This window comes from Solenopsis invicta, chromosome 1 (assembly GCF_016802725.1).
Source record: "Solenopsis invicta isolate M01_SB chromosome 1, UNIL_Sinv_3.0, whole genome shotgun sequence".
Classification (NCBI taxonomy): Eukaryota; Metazoa; Arthropoda; class Insecta; order Hymenoptera; family Formicidae; genus Solenopsis; species Solenopsis invicta.
Genome location: NC_052664.1, coordinates 31,916,019 through 31,939,929, shown reverse-complemented (window position 1 = coordinate 31,939,929; position 23,911 = coordinate 31,916,019). Strand labels below are relative to the sequence as shown.

Here is a 23,911-nt window from a genome sequence, read left to right as displayed (position 1 = left end):
ATCGTAATATATCCACTTTTCATCACCCGTAACAATCCGATGTAAAAAACTTTTTCTTTTGTACCGTTGAAGCAGTAACTCGCAAGTCAAAAAACGCCTTTCAACGTCCCTCGGCTTTAATTCGTATGGGATCCAATGTCCTTCCTTTTGGATCATCCTTAACGCTTTAAGTCGTTTTCCCACTGTTGAAAAGTCAACCCCCAACGATGTGGACAACTCTTCGAGCGTTTGAGTTGAGTTCTCCTCAAGTAATGTCTCCAATTCTTTGTCTTCAAACTTTTTTGGCTGTCCAGGTCGTTCCTTGTCTTCTAAGTCGAAATCACCGCTCTTGAATCGCGCAAACCACTTCCGACACGTTTGTTCAGCTAAAGCTTGCTCACCGTAAACTTCTTCTAAAATCCTATGGCTTTCCGCAGCAGTTTTATTCATATGAAAGTAATGTAATAAAACTCCCCGCAAAAACACTTTATTTGGTATAAATTTAGACATATTTAAATAATTATAACTTGATGTTATTAACAAGTGAAAGTAAGATGTCGTAAAAATAATACCTAACCTAACAACTGATTTAAGATAAATTTGCTTCTGACAGTAAAAACAGAAAACTGTAGTATCCCCGCCATCTCTCGTAAAACGCTACGAATTAATTCCAACACCTAATATATATATATATATATATATAATTCCAACACCTAATATATATATATATATATATAGACATATTTAATATTTAATTATATATCAAATATGTCCATTATGTATAATTATATACAAAAATTATTTACCGGGTAGTTATATAAATACGTTCCTTTTAACATTATATCTTTGTTTTTATGAGAAGAAAGGATTTTTTTATTGTTTAGTAAGGGTATGTGTTATAATACAAATTTTTTTATAGAACGTTCGAAGTATTTTCAAGAAAACACATTATGATAACGTATTGTCTTTTTAGCAATAATTGCTAAAAGGACCAAGTTAATTTGGAAACTGAAATTAAAATGAAATTTAACAATCAATTCAACAACTGAGTCAATATAGCGTGTACTGATTGCTCTCTTTTATTTGAGAATCCTTGATTATGCATACTTTCAAATCGCATATCTCGAAAGACATTTTAATGCTTAATTATTATAAAATATTGCTTTAAAAATACTTTATTCTCAATCGTTATAGTTTTGCAACGTGGAATCTATTATACGAAATCCCGACGTTAGAAACGTGGAAAGACGGCAGCATCCGTTAAATATTACGCCGCTAAATTACACACACTCCCTTTCTCAATAATATACAATAATATGTATAACGACAAAATACGTAACGATAGAAATATCCCATAATACTCACATTACCATGCAACCAATTTCCTTGCTCAAATATTTCTCTTTTTATGTTGATATCAGATGTAGATATCCTTTCGTGATACAACGATCAGGATATGTTGACCATTGATAAAGGTATGAATTTAATTTATATACATTAAAATTATTAAATACTGAGAGAATTAAAAGAAAATGTTTAATATCGATAAAAAGACAAAAGTAAAAATGGTTTTCGTTCGATACGAAAAAAAAAAAAAAAAACAATAGTATGTGTATTTGCACGTGTGTCTTCTTACCGTCTGTTTTCACTTTCCGTTTTGTTCATTAAGGCCATGAGAAAAATGTATAATGTAAAATGTAATTGATAAGCAAATGGATCAATCACAATCAAGAACGTAAGCGGTCCATTCGTTTACTGATTACGTTTTAAATCCTATATTTTTCTGTGTGTTATGGCCTTTACTTTCGGAACTGACGCAGAGTTCGACAATGTACGTTATCTCGAATGTATACTCGCTGTTAAATGCGATTACACCGTACACTTAATAAGAGTCAAGAGGTGAAGGGTAAAATGTCTTAGCAAGTGATCATAAGCTTGACCGATCGCGGACTTGTCTTCGCTCAGTTGTTCTTGCCGCTGTTGAGAGTGACGTCCAAAGGCTCGTCCACGCTCTGCACGATGTCCTGCTGCTGATGGTTACTCGGTAAGTGATGGAACAGCGAATGCCTGGCGGACGCGGGATGATGGCCCTTCAGAGTGAGATCCATCTCGGCCTCCTGCGGTCGCTCCCTCGTTGTCAGGACGTCGCCACGATCCACGGGACTCGCGCAGATCCTGGGCGGCGTTCCGCATCGGCACTTGATCTTGTCGGGCGATTTGTCGCAGGGTACCGAGTACCTGCCAAACGAGCAACGACGCCACGTCAGACAAACGATGTGATACTAATCAAAAAGTTTAGCAAATTTTTTCAATCAAGTGAAATAAATGGAGTAACTTGTTCCCGGAGATAATAATGTACGAGGGTTGTTTTGATCAATTTCGAGCCCAACAACGAAACGTTTATATTTTTGGGAAAAAGTTTTATTTTTCAATATAATCTTTTTTTTTAGCTCGATACATATTCGGTTCATTTCTTTTTTAGTCACTTTATTCCGTTAGTAAAATGGGTTTGAGCATGCAAAGTACTCACTTCCGCTAGCAATCACTTTATTATAGTTGCGAATGTTTTTCTTCCCAATCATTTCTTTATGTTTAAAAATAAAAAAATTATCTTTTTTTTACGAGAGAGAGAGAGGGAGCGAGCGAGCGCTTGTTCGCACGGTGATGTTCCGAACCGCAGTTAATCATCGTGCGTCATAACATCGAGCAAATTTTTATTCTAAATGTAAGAAAATGCAAGTTGAAATTTATACGCATTACAATTGATATTGTCAAGATGATAAGTCAATCGTATTTAATTCGAAATAGAAGATTAGGAATTACAGACCTCGTCTTAATATTGCTTTTTATATTGCACATAAGGCTACAATGAGATTAAGCACGTCAAAAATATGTTTAGTCTCGTTATTAGAAATCCTTTGTGAAAGGGCAGTGCACGGAATTAAATGCATATTTAAGCCGATTTCTGAGGCTACACCTACCATCCTCCCACTACTGCACGAGGCTCGAACCGCTATCGTGCACATAATTCTGTGCCTTAAAAGTATTTCCATGTCAGAAAACCATTAAACATTAACGTAATTAAAATATTTTCCTTGTTAAATAATTTTTATTTCCATTGTAATTAAAATTATTAAAAAAAATATATTATCTATTCTATAACAATATATAGTTGTAATAATGTAGATATTCGTTTAGCGGAAGATATGATTCCAACATTTGGTATGAGGAGGCTACTTTTAAGACACAATGCCACACGTGCGATTTACGCACAAAATTTTAAAATATCTCTAGCTATATTCTGATTTGTATTTAATATCAAAATTTTTGATGTTTTAAAAGTATAATTATTGTAAATACTTGTTTTTAATAATTTTACATGACAATTTTATCTATAGTAGTTTAATTATTGAATCAATTTAAAAAATTATAATGTAACAACATATATCTACGTATACAAATAATCAACAAAACAGAACAATCGAATGTAGCATTATTAGAAAAAATATCGTCATAAATTATGAAAGAAATATGTGCACAAAGGGGTATAATAAAAGTTATTTATTAAATATCACAATTTTCACACAAAATCTGCAAATTTTCTTACCTTTCTTTTTAAATTGAAAATTACATTAACAAATAGAAATAATTAAAAGTTGTAAAAGACTTCTACTGGAAAGTATAATAAATATTAATAGTAAAATTGAATTGTTAATTTCAAAAAGAGGTGTCATGTCCCATTTTTTTTGAAATACGATTTTTTTATTTTTATTCTGCTCGTTTATGTGCATTGTGAACTACGAGAGCGGATTCTGTATTTGGAAAAGGGAAAAAGTAACCCAGAAATAGTTTCATGAGTTCCGAAAAGGTTTCATCTATTGAACAAAAAGAACGTCCCGACGATTTTTGATTCTTAGCATTCTAATTTTTAAATTCACCAATCGTTTTCCAAATGTTCACGGTATCTGATAGCATAATGTGGAGAGAGAGAATATTCTGTCATTTTTGCAAATTACTTTTAATTGATTTTCAGTTTTTTAATATAGTAAAGAAAATTCATCGTTCTTTTCACAGTTTTAAGTATTTTTTTATTGATAAAAACTAGTCACCTCATGAATTTCCATCGTTAATTTCGAAAAGGAGTTGTGTCTGAACATCCAAATTTAATAAATTTCAAAAACGGTTGCCACTACAAGCAATTATAAATAGATCACCAATAAAGTTTATGCAAATTTTGATGGCGCTGATTCAAATTGTTAGAAAAAAAAATTTTTTTTAGTTTTCTGTAAAATTTGAATTTGGGGACACGTTTTTTAAATTGACAATTCAGCTATATAAAAAAGCAAATCACTGTATATAAACTCAATGTATAATAAAAATTATGTTTGTTTATTTTCTAATGGTCTATGTTATTTATACATATATAAATGGTATCGTTTATAATAATACTTAAACAAAGTGAAGTGTACTAAAATATACGTCTGTAATGTATTTCTAGATAATAAGCATTATATTGCGAGAAGTACTAATTTTGAGTCTATATCAAATAATAATAATAATAATCAGTGTAGCATAGTTTGCCTAGCAACTAAATTACACTGATTATTATTATTATTATTATTATTATTATTAGAGATACTATATTTGATAATTGTTCAATTTAGATAGCTAAAATTAATCAATATATATATTTAAAATTTAGAGAAAAATTGCCAATCCTGACCTAGCTCTCCTAAAGCGTACCGCTCTTAAAATGCCCTCCTAAAGAATGCTCCGTATTTTTCGAAAATTAAACATTGCATTGATTGTATTAATACTGTTAAAAACATGATCTGTTTAAGTAATTAAAGATACAAAAACTCATAATTCATAAATTTATGGCTTTTTTCTATATGAAATGTGGCAAAAACGAAGATAAAATTTGCATGATTTTGTCTTACAAATTGCATAGTTGAAACAAGTGAATATATTATTAATAATATTAATGTATAAAGTAAGAAAAATAGCATCGGACACTGCAGATCCATTAATAAAGTACCAAAAGATGTATAAAGAAAGAGAGTTCAATTTTAGTCTTTTAGTTTTATAAATTTTTTCTTTAATACATAAAAATATATTTTATTATTTAGTTTAGCAGTTTATTCTACAGTTAACTCCTTCTCTACGGAACTGTATCTGAATTCTACTATTACGACTTAGGGTGCCAGTTTTGCAACAATTTTCTAAAACATTCTTTTTGAACTTTTGCTGTAAAAACATTAAGTATTATAAAATATTTTTTTGTTATCTAACAGAAGACACTTTCTAATTTGTATTTAAATGTTTTTGAAGTTTTAATTTTAGCTTTTATTTAAAAAAACATTCAAAAATAAAGTAGTGCCAGTATTCATCTAATTTTTTACTACATTTTTTTAAGATTTCGACACTGTAGCAACTTGAGTTTCAAGCAAAAAAATAATACATTTCCTTGGAAATCGGCCTAAAATGTACAAATAATTCCGATCACTATATAATACCTTATGAAATATTTTATATATAACGTAAAAGTTTGTCTCATGAATGCAAATTATTTTGCACCATGAGTAACTATCATCACAAAACTTATCATGTATTGATATATATAGTTCGATAAGTGTCAAGCATCGATAATTATGTGACTTTATTTGAATTTAATATTCGTTGACTTGCGTCTAAACGCGACAAAATACACATCACTTTATTAATTTTTCTCATGAATCTCCGCTTCCGTGTGTTTTATATTTTCTATCACAAGTATAAATAGATTTCAAAGTCACAAACTCAAACAGTAATCACGATGCATAAGCATAAATTAGAAATGTAGATTACATTTTTGTTTACTGCTTATTATTGCCGTAATTGACGTAATATCTATCTGTACAATAAAAATCAGTATGAGATAAACTATGATGATCGATAATAATCAATATGTATACGTCGTAATAAGTTCAGAATGAGAACACATAATAAAAATATGTAAGATACATAACGAGAATCTCGAATACGTAAACTTTACTCCTTGATTATTAATTTTAATCGATTATATCGTAATTAACTTTGTAAGAATAGTGATCTTTTGTATGTACAATGAGGTGCATTAATGAGATCCTTTTTCGATGTAGCTAGTACAAAAATTATAGCAATCTTAGCCAATCAGATGAACTCACTGAGCCAATAGTAACACACGATTGGTTAAATTGCTGGAGTTCCTACACCGAGAAAAAGACTTCATTAATGCACCTCATTGTACATCGGGATTCTCGAGTTGGATTAATTTTCAGAATACTTGAAATAATTTATTAAATTGTTTTTCACGGCAGTGCGATTATATTTACGAGTGTACTTTTGTTGATATTGTATTGCGAAAACGTAATACGAAAGCTTGAAACTTCGTAAAGAATTTATGCAAAAATCTATGTAACTCGAATTTTAACCAATTATTCTATTAAAAACATATAACATAACGTATTCGTATTATTAATAATTTTTCAAAACTATTAATCTTTATTATATTTTCTTATAATTAGTATAATTCTTTTAAATATTATTTTAAAATCTATAAACTAAAAACGTGCATATAGCGCGCAAGTGAAAGTTTAGTAAAAAAAAGCATATATAATAACTGAAAATACAGATATGATAATACAGTAAATTACCACATATACAATTACTTTATAATAAAAACAACAAGACGGCAAAACTCCACTCACACTACGCAAGTTTAACATTTATAACTGGTGTACTGAAAGCTATTATAATAGCTTATACGGAATAACTTCTTTGCCATGTCATCAAATCTAGTTTTACATTTATAAGCAGACTTTGATGGTACAGCGAACTATATCTGAAAGCTATTATAATTGCTTTCAAACACAATTTCTTTGCTATATCGTCAAATCTGCTCATTTATGAATATTAAACTCGCGCATCAAGCTGTAATTTCGCTGTCTTTTCTTCCGCGTTGAAGACTGAAAAATGTTTTTTTCTCTATGCAGAACGCTTACCCGGGTGGCGGCGGAGGCAAGATTCTAAAATCTCTGCAGACCGTCACGGGAGCGCCAATCTCGGGTAGTTTGTCGGTCGCATTCGGCGAGCCTGTGAGGGCTGACGAGGACGACGGCGAAGTGGAGGATGCGTCGACAGCAGCAGCGGCGGCGGCGGCGGCGGCGGTGGTGGCAGTTCTCTCGAGGCCTCCAGGGGGTGGTCGGCCGAGTAGTAGCGGCGTGGCGCTTCCTAAACCCAAGCATCGCATTCTCCACGCGTCCTGTAGCAATTGTAACCGAGCTTGCTTTCTCCACTTTGCCCGTCTGTTTTGAAACCATACCTGCGGAGGAACCGACTGATCTGACCGATCGTTGCCGTCATTTCGCTCCCGTCCCTCCCCCGGGGCGAGAAAATGGCGAACGGAGGGACATGAATTACCCGCTGCGGAGCTGAACAAACGCGATCTCGAACGTACGTATCTACCATGCTATTCGCAATTTGATGTTAAGATTCGGATTTTCGATTAATTCGATAATAATTTGGCATGAATAATTCAAATAATGTTAATATTTCAAGTGTCATATTAAAAGAAAAAGAAACGTTTAATTTTAAGATATTAAAATGTTTTATTTCTGTCCTTATTTTTTAAATACTTAAAAATGTTTGAGTTTTAAACGATTTTTAGATTAAAACACTAAAACATTTAGAGCTGAAATCTTTAAGAACTTTAAACGATGCAGTATTTTAAATCTAAATAATTAAAACTGAAACATTTTTACACATTTAAAAAACGGAGACCAAGATAAAACATTTTAATATTAAATTTAAACGCTTCTTTTTTAAGCGTATTTATTACACGCAAAAAAATAAATTCTAAAAACAGATTATTCAATTTGTACTTTTCTTCTTTTCACAGTTTTCTTTCATAAAGAATATTTTCTTGACAATAATCTTAATAATATATATCACAATTTAAAAAGAAACTCTTTATTACGTACTTAAAAAAAAATTTATGCTCTTTCGAAGAATATAACCTTTTATCGAAGAAAGATTAAAATAATAAATAAATCGAATTTTTGTTTTAACTCAGCATTCTTGATTTGAATATTAAATTATTGGGATTCAGAATATATTTTGAATCAATTCGACGCTCATGATGAACTTATGACAAATTTGTGAATACGAACTTACGAAATACTTGTAACAAGAAAAATTATATTTACTTATAATTCGAGTAAAGTGTAATTTTCTGTGTGCAAGAAATTTATTGTTTCTATCTTTTCGAAAAGACCAAAAAAGGGTATATTATCAAATGCACTTGCATAATCGAGACCGCATTTGACGTGAAATAAATTTTGTGTTAATTTTATTCAAATTTTAATCACAATTTTCAAATTGTGGTTCTATAAACAATTTAAAACGTCTTTTGGAAAATAAAGTAACGGTGCCGTATTTTCGGAAAATTACTTTTGCGAATCGACTTATTCTCATTGCACGGGGATCCGTGCCGCCGCACAGCCAATTACTAAATAAGCCGTACAGTTTACCCTTTTAACGTTCTGATGGGGGGATTCGCGGGTGAGGAGATTCGAAAGCATTAATCGAATTTACTCTCGGTGAACTTCCGAGTTTCTCGCGCCCGCTCGTATTCGTTGTGCAGATTCGCCACGGTCGTTTCATCAGCGTTCGCCTAATCGTTTTCGCACAATGGCCCCCGCGCAATAGCCTCTATCGCAGCCAGATGTACGCGGGGGCCTTTGTGATACGATCGCGGATCGAACCAGTTTTGTTCGTATTTCTGATATCATTAATGAATCGAAACATCTGCGCTGACTTGACCCAACTGAAAGCCGTTGCTCCGACTTCTGCACTTGAAATCGCAAGGAAATTAATTGGTCGGACAATCCGTATATCGTATATCAGTCACTGATTGATTAGGTAATCTGTTCCCTACTAATTTTAAGTAAAAGTTTTTTTATATCCTTGTGTTCGTGAATTTGATTTGAATCTGAAATTTAAATCATGTATTCATGAAAATAAATCCTCACTCAAACTGCTTTTTGTGATTTATTTTATTCGCAACAAGATTATTAAGTTCAAATAAAAGTACTGGTATAAAGAACTATTTTTTTATACGGAATTCAAGGCACGTGATACGCGCGTAGCACTTTTTGTTTGCCCATCAACAAATAATTGAAATCAGTAAATCGATAATTAAACACGGAAAATTAATTCGCGCGTATTACAGAAAATAAAATAAAAGAATGTTGATGAAAATTCGCTCATCATTGATCTTCTTTCGTAATTATATGTAAAATTGAAAGAAAATTTATCGATTCAATACTCCGTGTTCTCTGTGTTTTAATTTGTTGCCATTGGTATTTTACAAACGATCACATTTTATCAATGTTTACATGGTAATATATGAAATAACAGCACGGCTAATGGAAAATTAGATCCAGGGTGATTGCAATCATTAGCGGGTTAATCTCGGAAAGCGAATGAGAGTATTTCCTGTAAACAGTTTATTTGGGCTTTAATTATTGAACGGTTTTAGAGAACGAAGCAATCTATCGATAGGCTAATAGATTTCGTAGATTTCGAGGGGAGATTCTAAGTTTTCTTAGATCTTAACCGAAAAGACAAAAGCGAGTTTTATCTAGGATAATTTACCGAAAAAAAAGATAGTCTTTCTATCAAGAAGAAATTAAAATATCTGAATTTGTAGTAGATCTCAGAACGATAAAAATCAAAATTTTTGATTGATCCATAATTTTAGAAATTTTGATTTTTGATCAATTAGTAAAGTTTACAATTCATCAAATAATTAAAATATAAATTTTTGTTGAGGAGAAAAAGATTTCTCTTTTGTTTAAAATTATAAAATTATAAATTATATTTTCATAAAATATATTTTTATATACATTTATGTTATAATTTATTCTCTTTCTAATTCACATTAAGTTAAGAGCTTCTTTGGCAGCGTGGTGTTTTGTTTATTAATTCAGTAATTATAATGAAATTCGACAATGTATTTATGATATTAGGAAAAGTGTAATTATTAGTAAAAATTTTTTTGAAAAAATGGGACTAGTTGAAAAATTAAGTAAAATCGATCGCAAAAAAATTCACCTGAACACGTGCTTCCGAAAGTGATATCCGAAGTGCGACTTCCTCTCTGAGAAAAACGTCGGGATAATGCGTTTTCTGGAAAAGAGATTCCAATTCCTGGAGCTGTTGCGGCGTGAACGTGGTCCGATTGCGTCTCTGCTTAAAAAAGTTCCAAAAATCTGATTGTTACATATGTCACGAACATCGAGATCTCTATATACTTTATTAAACTATTTTACTTTTAATCATGAAATCATTTCTATACTATTGCATAATACAAAGACGATATGGAATACTAAATTTTTATATTACATAGTGGCATTATTAGCACGATTATAAATGTATTCACATAGTAAAAAAATATTGTATTAAATTTAAAACATTTTACATATCTCAAACGGTCCACTCAAATTTTTGTATTAATTTAACGTAAGAAGTTTCTTAAGATTATTGTTACTCTTTTTATCAATAAATTAAAAGAAATGCAAAATCGATAAAAATATGAATTTATGTAAAAAAAAAACAAAATTGTGTGTAAAATTTGAAATTTGATCTAAAATATTAAAAAAAAAAGTACACAAGAAAATATGAATCTAATTATTTATGAATTATATAAAATCAGTACGCTTTTTCTAATTATTATGGATTGTATTAATTACTAGGAATGTATCACGGAGGATATATCAATAATAATTGTATAAGTATCTATTTGTTATGATAAAATATAAAATATTTATTTCATTCTTGCAGATATTTTCTATGTTTAACGATATTATTATCGAAGTACATTCAATTTTACGTAATTGTATCTAAACTGTGCCAGCAAATTTTGTTTTTCTTATTCTCTTTGGTATACACTTTTATATCTAGTTATCTTTTTAATATACAAAAATACTCTAAGAATGAAATTACTCGAATACAAATATTGGGGAAATAAAAAGTGGAAAAGAGTCAGGTAGCAAAGAAATGTCGAATTAAATGCAATTAACGACGAAGGCGGGTGACAATCGACTCCAATAGAAAATTCCAAAAATATGGAATTAAGAGAAACGTACACTGACCTGACGGCGACGGCCAAACATGTATTCGGTAAGCAGATCGGCCTGGGGCCCAAGGGGCGACAGGTACGGGCCCGCCATGACGAGCGGCCGCGCGCGCTCGGCGGTCCCCGCGGCCGGTGGCGGTGGCGGCGGCGGCGGCGGCGGCGGCGACGGCGGCGCCGCGCTTCCTCTATCGTGCGCTTCCGCGGGCTCGATGAAGAGGCCGAGATCCTTCGCGACGAAAGCACCACCGGTCGACTTCACGGACCCAGCGGAGATCCTCACTTCTGTTGCGGGAGAACGGGCCGCTCGCTCGGCGCGAACATGGCGAGAGCACTGCGAGGTGAGCCGTTTACTACATTCCGGGAGGGTGAGAGCGTAACGAGGGGGGTAGATTGCGACTACTCCGTTTGCAACCCCCGAGCTCGCGCACCGAGGACGGCCGTGCCATTGGCCGTGCGGCACCGAGGGGCGGTTCCGCCGTGTTAAGAATCGCGCACACCCCTCCGCGAGAGACGGTGCAGCTACGTTGAAAATCCGCTAAATCGCGGTCTGCACCCTTCTCCTCCTCCTCGTCCTCCTTTTCCCCTCTACCCTTCTCACCCGTATATTCTATCTTGTTTATCCCCGCTGGCCCCCCGATTCCGACCCCCCTCGACCGCTAACTCTTTCCAGCTCGTACGCTTTTGCTCTTTCTTCTTCCTCATTCTTCGCCCGCGTTCCGTTCGCGCTTTACCCGTTTCTCCCCGTTTCGACCCTCTTCCACCGGTACGTCTACGTGTGTGTTTATTTTTTTTATTTTATTTTATTTTCCCTTTTTCTCCATCTTCTCCTCTCTTCTTGATTTTCCTTCGTCTTCGTTTTCCCGAGACGCGGAAATAAGCTCGATCGCTCGGCAAGGCAGTTTCCTTCGACGCGCCGGGGTAAAACTTCGGAAACGTATCGGGGACGTTATCGGGACGCAGGTGGTGGCATCGATCATCGATAGGCTTTAAACACGATGTAAGTGCATATACATACATTGCGGATGTAGCAAAAAGTCTCTCGTTGGAGCGCTTTTTCTCGCTCACAGATTCTAATCCGAGGTTGACTGTTTATTTTTTTAGCATTTCTATTGCACATTTAAATTCTTCTTCTTTCTAAAATTAAAAAAAAAGGTTGAACATTCGTTTGCAATTAATCGAAAAATTAATTTCCAAAATTTACCTCTTTGAAGGTTTAATTCGTTAAAATTACCTAACTTGACTCTTTTCATCGTTGATCATCTGAAAAACATATAATTTCATCAAATAATTTAACTAGACATAATTTAAAAAATTAATCAGCTAATTAATTTTCTTTAATTAAATTTTTTAAATGTGTTTCGAGGAAAAAACGAATTCTCCGGTACACACGTTTGTATATGAAATATAGTTGAAACGTTTGGCTAAACCTCTTGCTCTATAATTTCAAACTCTATAATTCTATTAATCAAAATAAAATAAAAATTTTTACATATGTAAATTATTAATCTCTCTGTTTTTTCTAAGTAACAAAGAGCTAATTAATTATTATATATAATTATTTTACTAATACTTCTCTTTGAAGAAAGAGCACGAATGTGTCGTAATCTCTAAATCTCATAGAGTGAAACGTCACTCTAAAAAAATGAAAATTAAGTTTGTACAATTTTTCAAGTGATTTTCCATTCTAATGAGAGAGTCAAAATTCACTCCTGTAAAATAAAAATTAAATTTTTGCAATTTTCATTGAAAGTATATTTTTCTTGTTTATACTCTTGCATTATATGCTAAATCTGCGACAGCGCACTCGGCAGCGAAGACACCCGTTAGTTTGTCGTAAATTAGCGACGGATTTGTTTCGCTTCGTCTATCGCCCGCGACAGAGCGGGCAAATATGCAATCATTTGATTGATGCAACCTCGTATATTTGATAACATTGTGGCGCCCGTCTCCGGAGTGCGTCATTTATGTCTCCCTCGAGCTCGTATCCCTTTGATAGTTAGCGCATTGACTGTAAATGCAGAAACATTGCGAACTTTGATTTTATTCGCATTTTTGTTTTTTTTTCTCCCCCTTCAATTAGCAAGTAGATAAATGTATGAGTGCAATTTGATTTGATGTAAAACAGGGGCGTACATCCTGATTTTTAGCCCGGAAAGATTCTCAAAAATTTTGGAAAAAAGAACGGTTTTTTTTTCGATTTTTCCTTGTACTTTTCTACTTGTTTTTCTTTTACAACAATGTCACCTTTGCCTTCTATATCAATGGTTTTAAGATTCTTTTTTCATATTCAAGAGCTCGAATAAGTAATTCATCAATAAACTTCGCTGTCATTGTTACAGTAATATCTTCCCGTATTTTTTGAAAAAGAAATGAAAAAACTGAGTTTTTTCCTCAATTTTATTTTTCCGGAAAATTAGGAACACTTATAGTACCTTGTTATCACGGTCATTTTTCTGTACAAAAAAAAAATAGAAGAACTAGTTTTTCCTTGATTTTATTTTTTTGAAAAATTAAGAGTACCATTATCGCGCTTCGATGTACAATAGAACTTTGATTATTAGTCAAACTGATTTTATCAGTCTGTGTTAAACGTCGCACTTAATTTTACTATGCCGAAATGCATTTTAATAATGACGCTACATGTCATTTAATCTTTACAACTCACACTGGTTTAGTAACAAAATAAATAATAATTAAAGATTAAGTAAAATTCGTTACAATACGTATTGTATAATAAAATAAACAAGTTAGATGATTCGGTTTATTGCACATATAATAATTTTTTGACACATATATTTTATCCGTCTGTTGGATTATTTTTATCATCTCGTTCATCAGGCTTCGTATCTTGACCAAAGTTCTATTGTACTCCAATCATACTCCAATCATAATCGCATAGCGCGGCCCATTCGCCAAGTATTACGAACGGTGAACCTGACTGGATTTGTGATCGAAGCGAAACCAAAATCTTGCGGCTAAGGATACAATCACCTTCGACTTTAAAGATATTATGGCTGTCCAATACAAGCTAAACATTATCGATATTTAAAAGCTATAGGCTTCTCTAGGTTTATTCTTTTTTTTCTTAATCAATAAAAAAAACAATAAAAAAAAATGTTGGTCACGAATGCCCCAATTTTAATCCTGACACTAACTGTAAAGAAAAAAACAATGAAAAATTTAATTTATAATGGTTTTTGCAGCGAAAATTACTACATTTTGCAGTACTTTTAAACGAGTAAGGGGATCTAAATAAATTTTTGCACGAATATTTAATGGAGTTTTATTAGTATATAAAAATTTTTATTTAATTGGTAATGCTACTTTCCCGTCAAATTTGCAAATAGGTATTGCAAACGCGATTTTCCATAAGAATCAAGAGTAAACAAAAAGTTGACAAACTTTTAAGCCAATAGGTGAATTGTGTTCAAATTTTACAGACACTCAAATATTAGAATATTCTATGAAATTTTTATATTTTTTGGTAATGTTTTACGATATGATCCATACATCTTTAACCAGATGTTAGATCCGGAAAATCACTGCGATCTCTCGCGCCCACGCGAGAGTTGATTAAAACGTTTTAATACATCTGCCCGTTTCTAAAGACGACGTATATTAATACGGTTGTTGAATTCCGTCTCTCTGTCTCACGCATACCGTCTCCGTTTGAGGGAAGAGAATGAGAAGGAGCGAGAGAAGACGCGAGCAAGACGAAGAGAAAAACAGAATGGAGAGACAAAGAAAGAAAAAGAAAGAGAGAGAGAGAGAGAAAGGAAAAATGAAAAGAGGCATGAATAGAAACGGTAGGAAGAAAGAAGCGCGCGCAATCTTTTTAATTATGAAAACACTGCTTTGTGTTTCATTTTGTTTTGTTGTCAGGGGGTGCTATTCTAATCGGGCGCTCCTACCCTCTTCCACCCTCTCTCTCCCTCGCCAGCCGTTGGCGTCCTCCTCACCCTTCGTCCTGTACACCCACCCTCTCCACCCTCGCTACCACCACCGCCGCCGCCGCCGCCCATCTTCTTTTTTTATATTATAACGTGCGGGCTCTCTCGGGCGGCTCTGATGGGTCAGGGGCGGAGGCAGGGCTGCCGGCAGGGTGCAGGAGGCTAGAGAGGGTGCCAGGGTGAGATTGCTTTAGTAATGAATTACATAGCTCGGGGCTATGTGTCTCTGTCTGAGGAACACCACCGTTCGCGCTCGCCGGCTCTTTCCCTCCGCGTGTGCGCGCGAAATCTCTTTTTTTCCTCCTTCCTTTTTCCACCGAACCTTTTCTTCGCCCCGGCCCACCTTATCCTCGCGCGGCTTTCAATGGAGAATCATTCTTGTCGATGGTCACCCGCGCATGTCGCGAATATTGTAGGTACGTCAGGTCGACGTCATCGAGTATCTGTTGGGACTCTTTTTTTCCCCCTCCCTCTTTATCCCTTTTTTCTCCCCTTTTTCTTTCTTGCGCTCTTTTGCGTAATTAGAGCTAAAAAATTATTTTTATCACGTAAAACGTTAATGGCCAGCTACGAGCCAAGCTAGATTTTAATGCTACAAGAAATATGACAAATATTCTCAACGACCCACATGTAGGAGAATCTAGGTTCGAATTCTAACTGAGATGTTATTTTTTTCGCAATAAATTTTTTACAGTGTTTTTCTGGAGAAAGAAATCTTATAAATGCTTCTTAGCATTAATATTACATATTTTGGGTTCATGCAACGGCTGTGTTCAGCGAGAAAGCAACTTTGCAGCTGTTGTAAAATTTTTTAACACAATTGGTTCTTGTCTTTGGTTTCTACCGAATCTGAATATAAAAATTCAATCGTATTAAGAAATTTTACAACAGTTGCTTTTTCCACTGAACGCAACCAATTTAAGTAAGCTGGAGATTGTAACAATTATTATTCAGAAATATAACGAAATATAACGAAATGCACTGGATGTTGGATGTGACTGACTGACACAACCTTCTAATCATATATTTGAAATATTCTGAATATACTGTAAAGCGTCCACCAATGTCATCTTCATTATTAATTATACAAATATTATTTTTATCAATTATTATCTTTAAACCGGTATTCATAGTCGATTTTTACATTTAAGGTTGTCCCAAGTATTACTGTCTCAAGTTGTCATCAAAGAATCATATTAGCATTTTAAGATAATCTTAAATTAAGAATCGTGTATGAGTACCAGCCTTAGATGTTGTTCTCAACATACTGCATGATAAAATTATTGTCATGAATAAGTTTATATTTTCTCGTTTAACATCGCTATCGAACATTTGTCACATATTTCATCTTTCTCTCTTTTCTCTCTCGAGTGCTTTTTTTGCATAATTTTTTTTTGCTGCAGAAAATTTTTTTTAATAATGGTCACAGTAACTAAGTTGCTGTTACATATTTTCTCGATTATTTTTTTCTTTTCATCTCTCTTTTGAGTTTTCTTTTATAATTTTGTACTGTTTGTTTGCATTTCATATATTTCAGCGCAAAAATGTGCTAAAAAATATCTTGGGACGTTTTCCATTATTATCTTTTCGCACAGTTCCTAATAATAAATTACTATCATTAAGAAATCTTATTATTAGAAAGCTAAATCTATTTTTTTTTACTTGCGAATATAATAATGCGAAGAAAATCTTTTAATCAATTTTGACCCAGTTTCTACTTATTTCTTATTAATATCTGAACGAGAATCGAAATAAAGTCCAGTGATGAAGAATACACAGTAACGTTTGCAAAGTTTCCTCATTATCGCATTGAAATAAAAACTTTCTACGGAGAAACAATACATCGCGTCGCGTCGACATCTCCCGATTACGATCGCTATTACTCGCAATCGCGATTCATTCATTCGTCGCTTTCTATTTCGGATATGCCTGGTATCGGGTGGGAAAATTTATCTATTCGAGCGAAACATCGTCGCCATGATAAAATCTAAAAGGCCATCGCGCATAAAATATTGATTTTGCGCTTGATCGATTGCTTCGCCACATTGTAAGTTCAATTATTAATTCGATTAGATATTTAATAGCACGTACACGATGATTTTATTAAACTACTATATTACAGTGCTTATAATTAAAACTATTATCAAACTTAAAATGTTAACTATTGTAAAAATATCACGTGTTTTTTACTTTTATTATTTTATTCTTTGTAATTTTATTGGTAAATACAGTGTTAAATATTAAAGGGTTAAGTTTAAATCAATTTCTCGAGTTAAATAATATTTTCTTATTTTTAACTTCCGTGAGTATCGAAATTATTATTTTAACACAAAATATGTAAATCAAATTAAAACGTGATCGTAGCTCATATTATGCAAATGCAAATCGATATGTAAACCAATTTATTAATGAGTTATTAAATTAAGTGAAATAGTTATAATTAACTTTTAAAGTACATAAAAATGGACGTTTCGGATTTGTTTGTTCTTCTTCAGCATCCAAGTTAATATGTCCAACAACTACATCTAATCAAACCATTTCTATAGTTAAATTGCTTAATATTAAAATAAGGTGGATTCGTTAATTTATGCATCTAATAAATTACAATTACGTTTATACGGCCCGATTTATGCTAAAGTTACAACATCGATGTTGTAAACCTGGCCAATTATAAGGATCTGAAGAATGAAATGACTGTGATTAGCTGTTTTTATATAACATCGATGTTATAACTACGACGTAAATCGTATAAACGTAGTAACTAATAAACTGAGTTTAAGTCCAATTAAAATTTTTTAAATTAAATTATTTAACTTTATTGTTTTAATTAAATTAACAAAATATTAAATAAATTCAAAAATAATTCAAATTGAATGCAATTTGACATTACGAATTTAAGTATATATGAATAAAGAGATGAATAAAATTTATTAAAAAAAACTAGGTTATAGATAATTACACGTATAGTGATAAGAAATAATTAATACATTATTTCTTATTTAAATAATATATTAATCTTGTAATAGAAAATTATAAAATAATAAGTTACAGTTAATTGTGTTATAGTTTACAAATTATGTAACTGTAAATTATTTGCAAGCAATTTACAATTTGTAATTTATAATTCATGTAAAATTACGTAAATTAAACAAGAAATGTTTCTTTTGTAACTGAAGATAAAGAGATGTCCCTAATGGCACATAATGTACAAATATATATACGATATCATGATATCCGCACGATATTCTAGAGATAATATACAAGAAAGTATTCAAAATATAAATTTTTACCATATGTCTTTTCTTTGCACATGCATGCAATTGTACACCTCCATGATATGTATTTTTTTTTTTTACGCAAAGTTATACATTTCTTTTATGTAAATCCCTTTCACTATCCTACTTTGAGATAGTGAAGGGAATTAATTTATGCAAAACATTGAAATTAGATCATTGAACAATACGTCGGAATATATTCTAATAAAATATTCACTTTACGATTACTTTAGTACTTTACGAGTACTTTTACATGTATCTTTTTAAACATAAAGAATAATTAAGTCTGGACATGCGGCAGATTATGGTGTCTAATTATAGTTTTGGTATGAATTTTATTGCAATCTCCAGCTCACGTAAACTGCACGCTACATATTTGACGGTCTCGAAACACAGTCCTTAATTGAAATCGGAATATCATAAATTAAACTGACGATCAATTTAATAATATAGGGGCTCATGAACATCTCAAAACACTATAAATAACTTATTGCGAAAAACAACATCTCAGTCGGAATTCTAATCTGAAAATGATGTCCTGGATTCCTGGATCTTGCATATGTTTAATTACGTAATTTCAGAGTACTCTTGTTATCTCATTCTGTTATACAACTACGACAAGTAATTTCTCGCTTTACATAAATACTCAAATGTCATCTCGAATATACTTTTTCCGTGGTATATAATAAAAGCAGGTATATTAATTAATTGAACATACGGACGGACAGTCATAATCAATGTTCTATCTCTTCGACATGAAGTTCTTTGGTATAGAATGACGGATGAAAAATGGAGATGTTGCTCGCGGAAAGCAAGAAAAGCAGGCACCGAATAAAATTCCTTTTCATTTGCATTATTACAGTAATGAGACTGAAAAGCCGGAAAATGTCGAGCTTTTGTCACAGAGGGATTGTCCGCCTGGTCCATTCATTGATTACGTCGGTAGACGGGGTATACGCGGTACATAATATCTCAGCTAATCCAGCCTAAAGATAATGAATGTGGTAGGCTTTGCCTTTCTATTTGTTACTCTAAATTTCTTAATATAGCCGGATGTAAATTGTGCCTGCCTATTTAATAAGTCGTAATTATGCATCGCTGCTTTTGATACTCTAAAGTATAATTTATTAAACTTATCACGATTTATTATCTATTTATTTTGTAATTAATTAATTGCTAATTAATTAAATAAATAATAGTTTAAGTATACAAAATCTATTTAATCTGTCGTTAATGTGTAAATTTCAAATACGTAAGAATTCAAGAATTCTAAAATTTTAATGATAAAGATTTTAAAGTTTTAAAAATCCAAAAATTGGGAAATACGGGAAATGCATGAAATTTAAATTCTAAAAAGCATTTCTTGTATACTTTTTAAATATTTCTTATAATTTAGAAATAATCTATTATAAATAAAAATGTAAAGTGGAATCTTACAGAGATGCAACATCCACTTATTATTTCGGGAAAAGTTAATGTAAAAATTTGATAAATTAAAATTTTTATAATTAACTTAAAATACTCCTAATACATGAATTCTTTAAAAATATCTAAATTTCGTACTGTTTTGTAGAAACCATTTTAATAATCAATTAAATAATATGCAGTAAACTTTTATAGATCTTAAAAGTCTGAAATGTAGAAATTAACAACTCTCATATTTATTCATCTCTTTGATTATAGAAATAGCACGTGCACGGGTGGATAGCTCGCTCTTTAAATGTATGTTACTTAATTTGCCAGGTTCGCGGGAGGATGTTAACGAAATCGCAGACCGAGTTCGTCTAGATGTATCTCGTTAATGTAATTTCGCCGAATACATGCAGGCGCACGTATATCGCGTCTCTTTTGCGCAACACGCCTGGCTGAAGGTACGCCGACAAAAATCTACAAAGAGCAAATTTACCGATGACGGCGAGGGTAAAGCGATGCGAACGCGCCACGTGAAAGGAAAGGGTTGCCTGTAGAAAAATAGTGATCTAACATCGCGAAAAAGAGAAAATCCTACAAAATCATTTTTTGTCACGAAGAAAGAAGCGTAAGAGAAAGAGAGAGAGAGAGAGAGAGAGAGAGAGAGAGAGAGAGAAAGTCGTGTTTTGAACAAAATTCTGTAGGAAACTAAGATTGTGTCAACGCCAATAATAATAGTAACATAATAAAAACAAAGTAATAGAAGTGCACACATGATACGATACAAGTGTTTAATGAAATTAAAAAATTTAAAGTTTACTTGAAATTCTTTATAATTATTTTCTTTTCAGAGAACTAATGAATTTGGGAATATATTCAGCGATCAAGAGACGCAGCTTTATATTTTGGCGTCACAGACTTTTGAAATTCGAGAATTTCGAAAAACTCCATGTAAATTTAAAAACTAAAATTTAGAAACTCGAGACTTGTTAAATATGTTATTAATATTCAAAAATTAATTTTGTCTTTCTTTCTCTTTTCCTTCTGTTTCTCTGAAAAAACGTCACGAACGCAAACACAACTTTTTTTGCACGTTTTAAATATCTCGTACAGAAAATTTAATAAAAAATTGCTACGTTAATCGAAGTTTTAGGAAATAATTTATTCATATCAAATATAAAAAAATCTTATAATATAGTTTTTAAAACAGATATAAACAATGATATGACAAGAGAGCTTTTGATTTTCAAAGAGAATTTGACGACGCTGTTGCCTAAATAATAAATCCTTAAAATTTTCAATTGTGGTTAAACAAAATGCGAGCAGCGCGCGAGAGAATTTACCAAGGCTATCTAAAATTAGACGGGAAACAAACGAGACAGGGCGAAACAGAGTAATCCTCGCGGCCAAGTGTCACGGACCCAAGGGTGGACGCAAGAGTGGTGCACCCCGCGTACGCGTAACAATAGTTTAATATTCATATTGTCACGTTCGAGTCAAAGGAGCGACGGTGGTGGGTACCGCGTCCTAATTCATCGGACAAAAATCTGCTCCCTTTCAAGGGTCTATTCGCGTCGCACGCTGATGAATTCACTCGAAGTCATTGACGCGACAACATCGCTGCATCACCACTCACAACTCGGATTCGTAATTAAACTTAGCCCTCCACAACGCGTCTCGGTATGTTTTCTGGCTGATTCAAAGTTGATTTGCCGTCGATGAAAGTGTTGAGGCATCAATTGGCACGGAGCAATAACAGATTAGTAATTTAAATGGTTCGAGAAAACTTCTGTTTTTTTTTTTGATAAATCTACCAGAGATGCGACTTGATAATAAAATATTATTTGTCAATCAATTATATACCAAGCAGAGTTATATCAATGAAATCTTGACTCAGCTATGACAATGAGCTATGATTTAATAATGAAAATTGAGAAAACTTTAATTTTTTTTTTAATTTTAAAATACCGTCACATTTTTCGGAAATTATTATTAGTTAAAATGCGAAAATGTAAATAATAAAATAACAAAAAGATACACAAAGTGTTTATAAAATTCTTATAATAAATTTTCCTTAAAATTCCGCATAAAATAGACTCTTTGCAAGTGAACAAAAATTTATTCGCGAAATTACACAATATTATAATTGTTAAATATACGATTTTACTCCTGTCGTGCTCGTCAGAAAACGCTGCTGGTGTTGTATCGAGACGTCTCGTACAAGAGCCTCAGGGATGTTAATTCACGAAAGCGAGAGATTTCAGAAAAGAGGCTTCTATTAATAACTTGTCAAGTTTTCCTCGATAAAACTTCCGTCGAGGGAGAAAAGAGCGACACGTCGTCGAGACATCCGACAAATCGCGAGAGAGTTTACAAAGACGCCGCTTTAACTTTGCAATTTTAGAAAAGAGGAAAGCCTCGAAGTAGCGGAGCGATCCCAACGGAATAGTATTCGGAATAGTTCGATTGTCCTCTTGTAAAATTTGAAGAATCGTTTTGCAATTTTGTGTAACGGAACATAATAATAACTATTCTTAAATATTCTCAATTGTAAATATTCTTATGTTAGAAGATATTAATTATTATTGGCATATATATTCATTATTCTTCCTATCAAACCCAAAATATAAAATATACTCGAGCTTTCTACATCGCTACGCGCAGCTTCTAACTTTGCCTATTTATTAATTTTATCTTGAGAATATTTAAATTAATGTGGAAATCATTATCGCCATTAAATTGACATCAAATTTATTCTTAATTCCTTATGTGATTCAATCCTCTTATGATTTTTATTTAATAACATCCTCTTTATTTAATCACACGATCATGTGATAATTTCAACTTTTTCTTTTAAGTAATCGATCTGATAAGAGATTCAAAGTAATATCGATAAACCAAAGAAGTTCAATTGATTTTATTTTATTTGGTTGAATCATAATTTCCAAGCTCTTTCAGCGAACCGATTTATCCCCGTTTATCATCCGAAGGATGCGACCGGCGCGGCGCATCACGGCCTGTCCGCTATTTATTGCATCCCTTCCTCTCCTTCATCGATGCCGCTCACCCCGCCGGAGGGTGAAATCGCAACGAGAGGCGGCCCTTCTAAGGACATCCACGATTGGGCGCTGAAGGGATGTGCCGGCCTCTCGGTAATAATCCTCGCGGTGTTCTTGGTCGCTTCATCGTTCGCATTTAATGAGGGATGGAACGAGCGAAAAGATGAGGGTGGCGCGGTGGTGGTTCGGACATATCCGCAAAGGCGGTTTATTTATTTAATCAAGAAGCACGAATAAAATACAGTGGAGCGAAAGGCGAGGGAGAAAATTATTAACTGCTCTAATATATTTATGTACATATAGAGGAAAGATGGAGAGATACGTGTGGGATAGTGAGATACCATGATATCTCATATAATTCGCGTTGAATTCTAAGAGCAAACGTTAAAATTACTTCGTCACAGTCTATTCAAACACTGTAGAATGATTACTGGCCATTATAGCCGTTCACTGCGTTTTTATAAAAACTGAATTTCAGTATTTTACACGTATTATAGCAACGATATTTATAGATGTATACTCTCTCTACGTAATTTTGAGAAGTATGTTAGATATTGATTTTTTAACTTTTGTCCAGCTTGAAAGCCTTGAATGTGGCTTTCAAATAATGCAAATGAATTGAATGTGTGCCGAAAAAAGGAAAAAAAGAATGCGTTTACGACAACAGGGGGATCGTGGAATACTAACAATTAGTGCCATAGAAAGCACTTTTAATTATAAAAAGTTACAAGTTAACGATCCTACGTAGATCTGACACACTAAGTGCCATAAAACAAGTTTTATGAACATTTTATAAAATATATTTTATTTAAAAAACATTTTTTTTAATAATTTCTTTACTGCTAATAAGCATTATGCCCATTACGAAATTGTAAGTGAAAAAGGATCATGAGATAATTGTGAGCCATTTGCATTACGAGCGTAAGATCGCTCTGGCGACTTTACAATTTCGTAATGGGTATAATGCTTATTAACAGTAAAGAAGTTATTAAAAAACTTTTTTTAAATAAAATATATTTTATAAAATGTTCATAAAACTTGTTTTATGGCACTTAGGGTGTCCGATCTATGTAGGACCGT

General features: G+C 32.8%; 2 protein-coding genes across 3 annotated transcripts in view; one reads left to right on the top strand and one right to left on the bottom strand.

The window, feature by feature from the left end:
- Nucleotides 1-1,763: 1,763 nt before the first annotated feature.
- LOC105201797 (retinal homeobox protein Rx1) lies at nucleotides 1,764-11,759 on the bottom strand. Its single transcript, XM_039453906.1, is given in 6 exon segments — nucleotides 1,764-2,217; nucleotides 7,002-7,120; nucleotides 7,123-7,177; nucleotides 7,179-7,321; nucleotides 10,114-10,248; nucleotides 11,148-11,759. Coding segments are annotated over 6 exon segments (813 nt in total). The 5' UTR covers nucleotides 11,232-11,759; the 3' UTR covers nucleotides 1,764-1,940.
- Nucleotides 11,760-11,878: 119 nt separating this feature from the next.
- LOC105201337 overlaps nucleotides 11,879-23,911 on the top strand; it is a 30,756-nt gene continuing 18,723 nt past the window's right edge. The window contains exon 1 of one of the 2 annotated variants that reach the window (XM_039453865.1): nucleotides 11,879-12,134. The gene's annotated coding sequence lies outside the window, so the exon portion shown is untranslated. The remainder of the gene's footprint in view (nucleotides 12,135-23,911) is intronic. The other variant, XM_039453877.1, reaches the window with a different exon arrangement.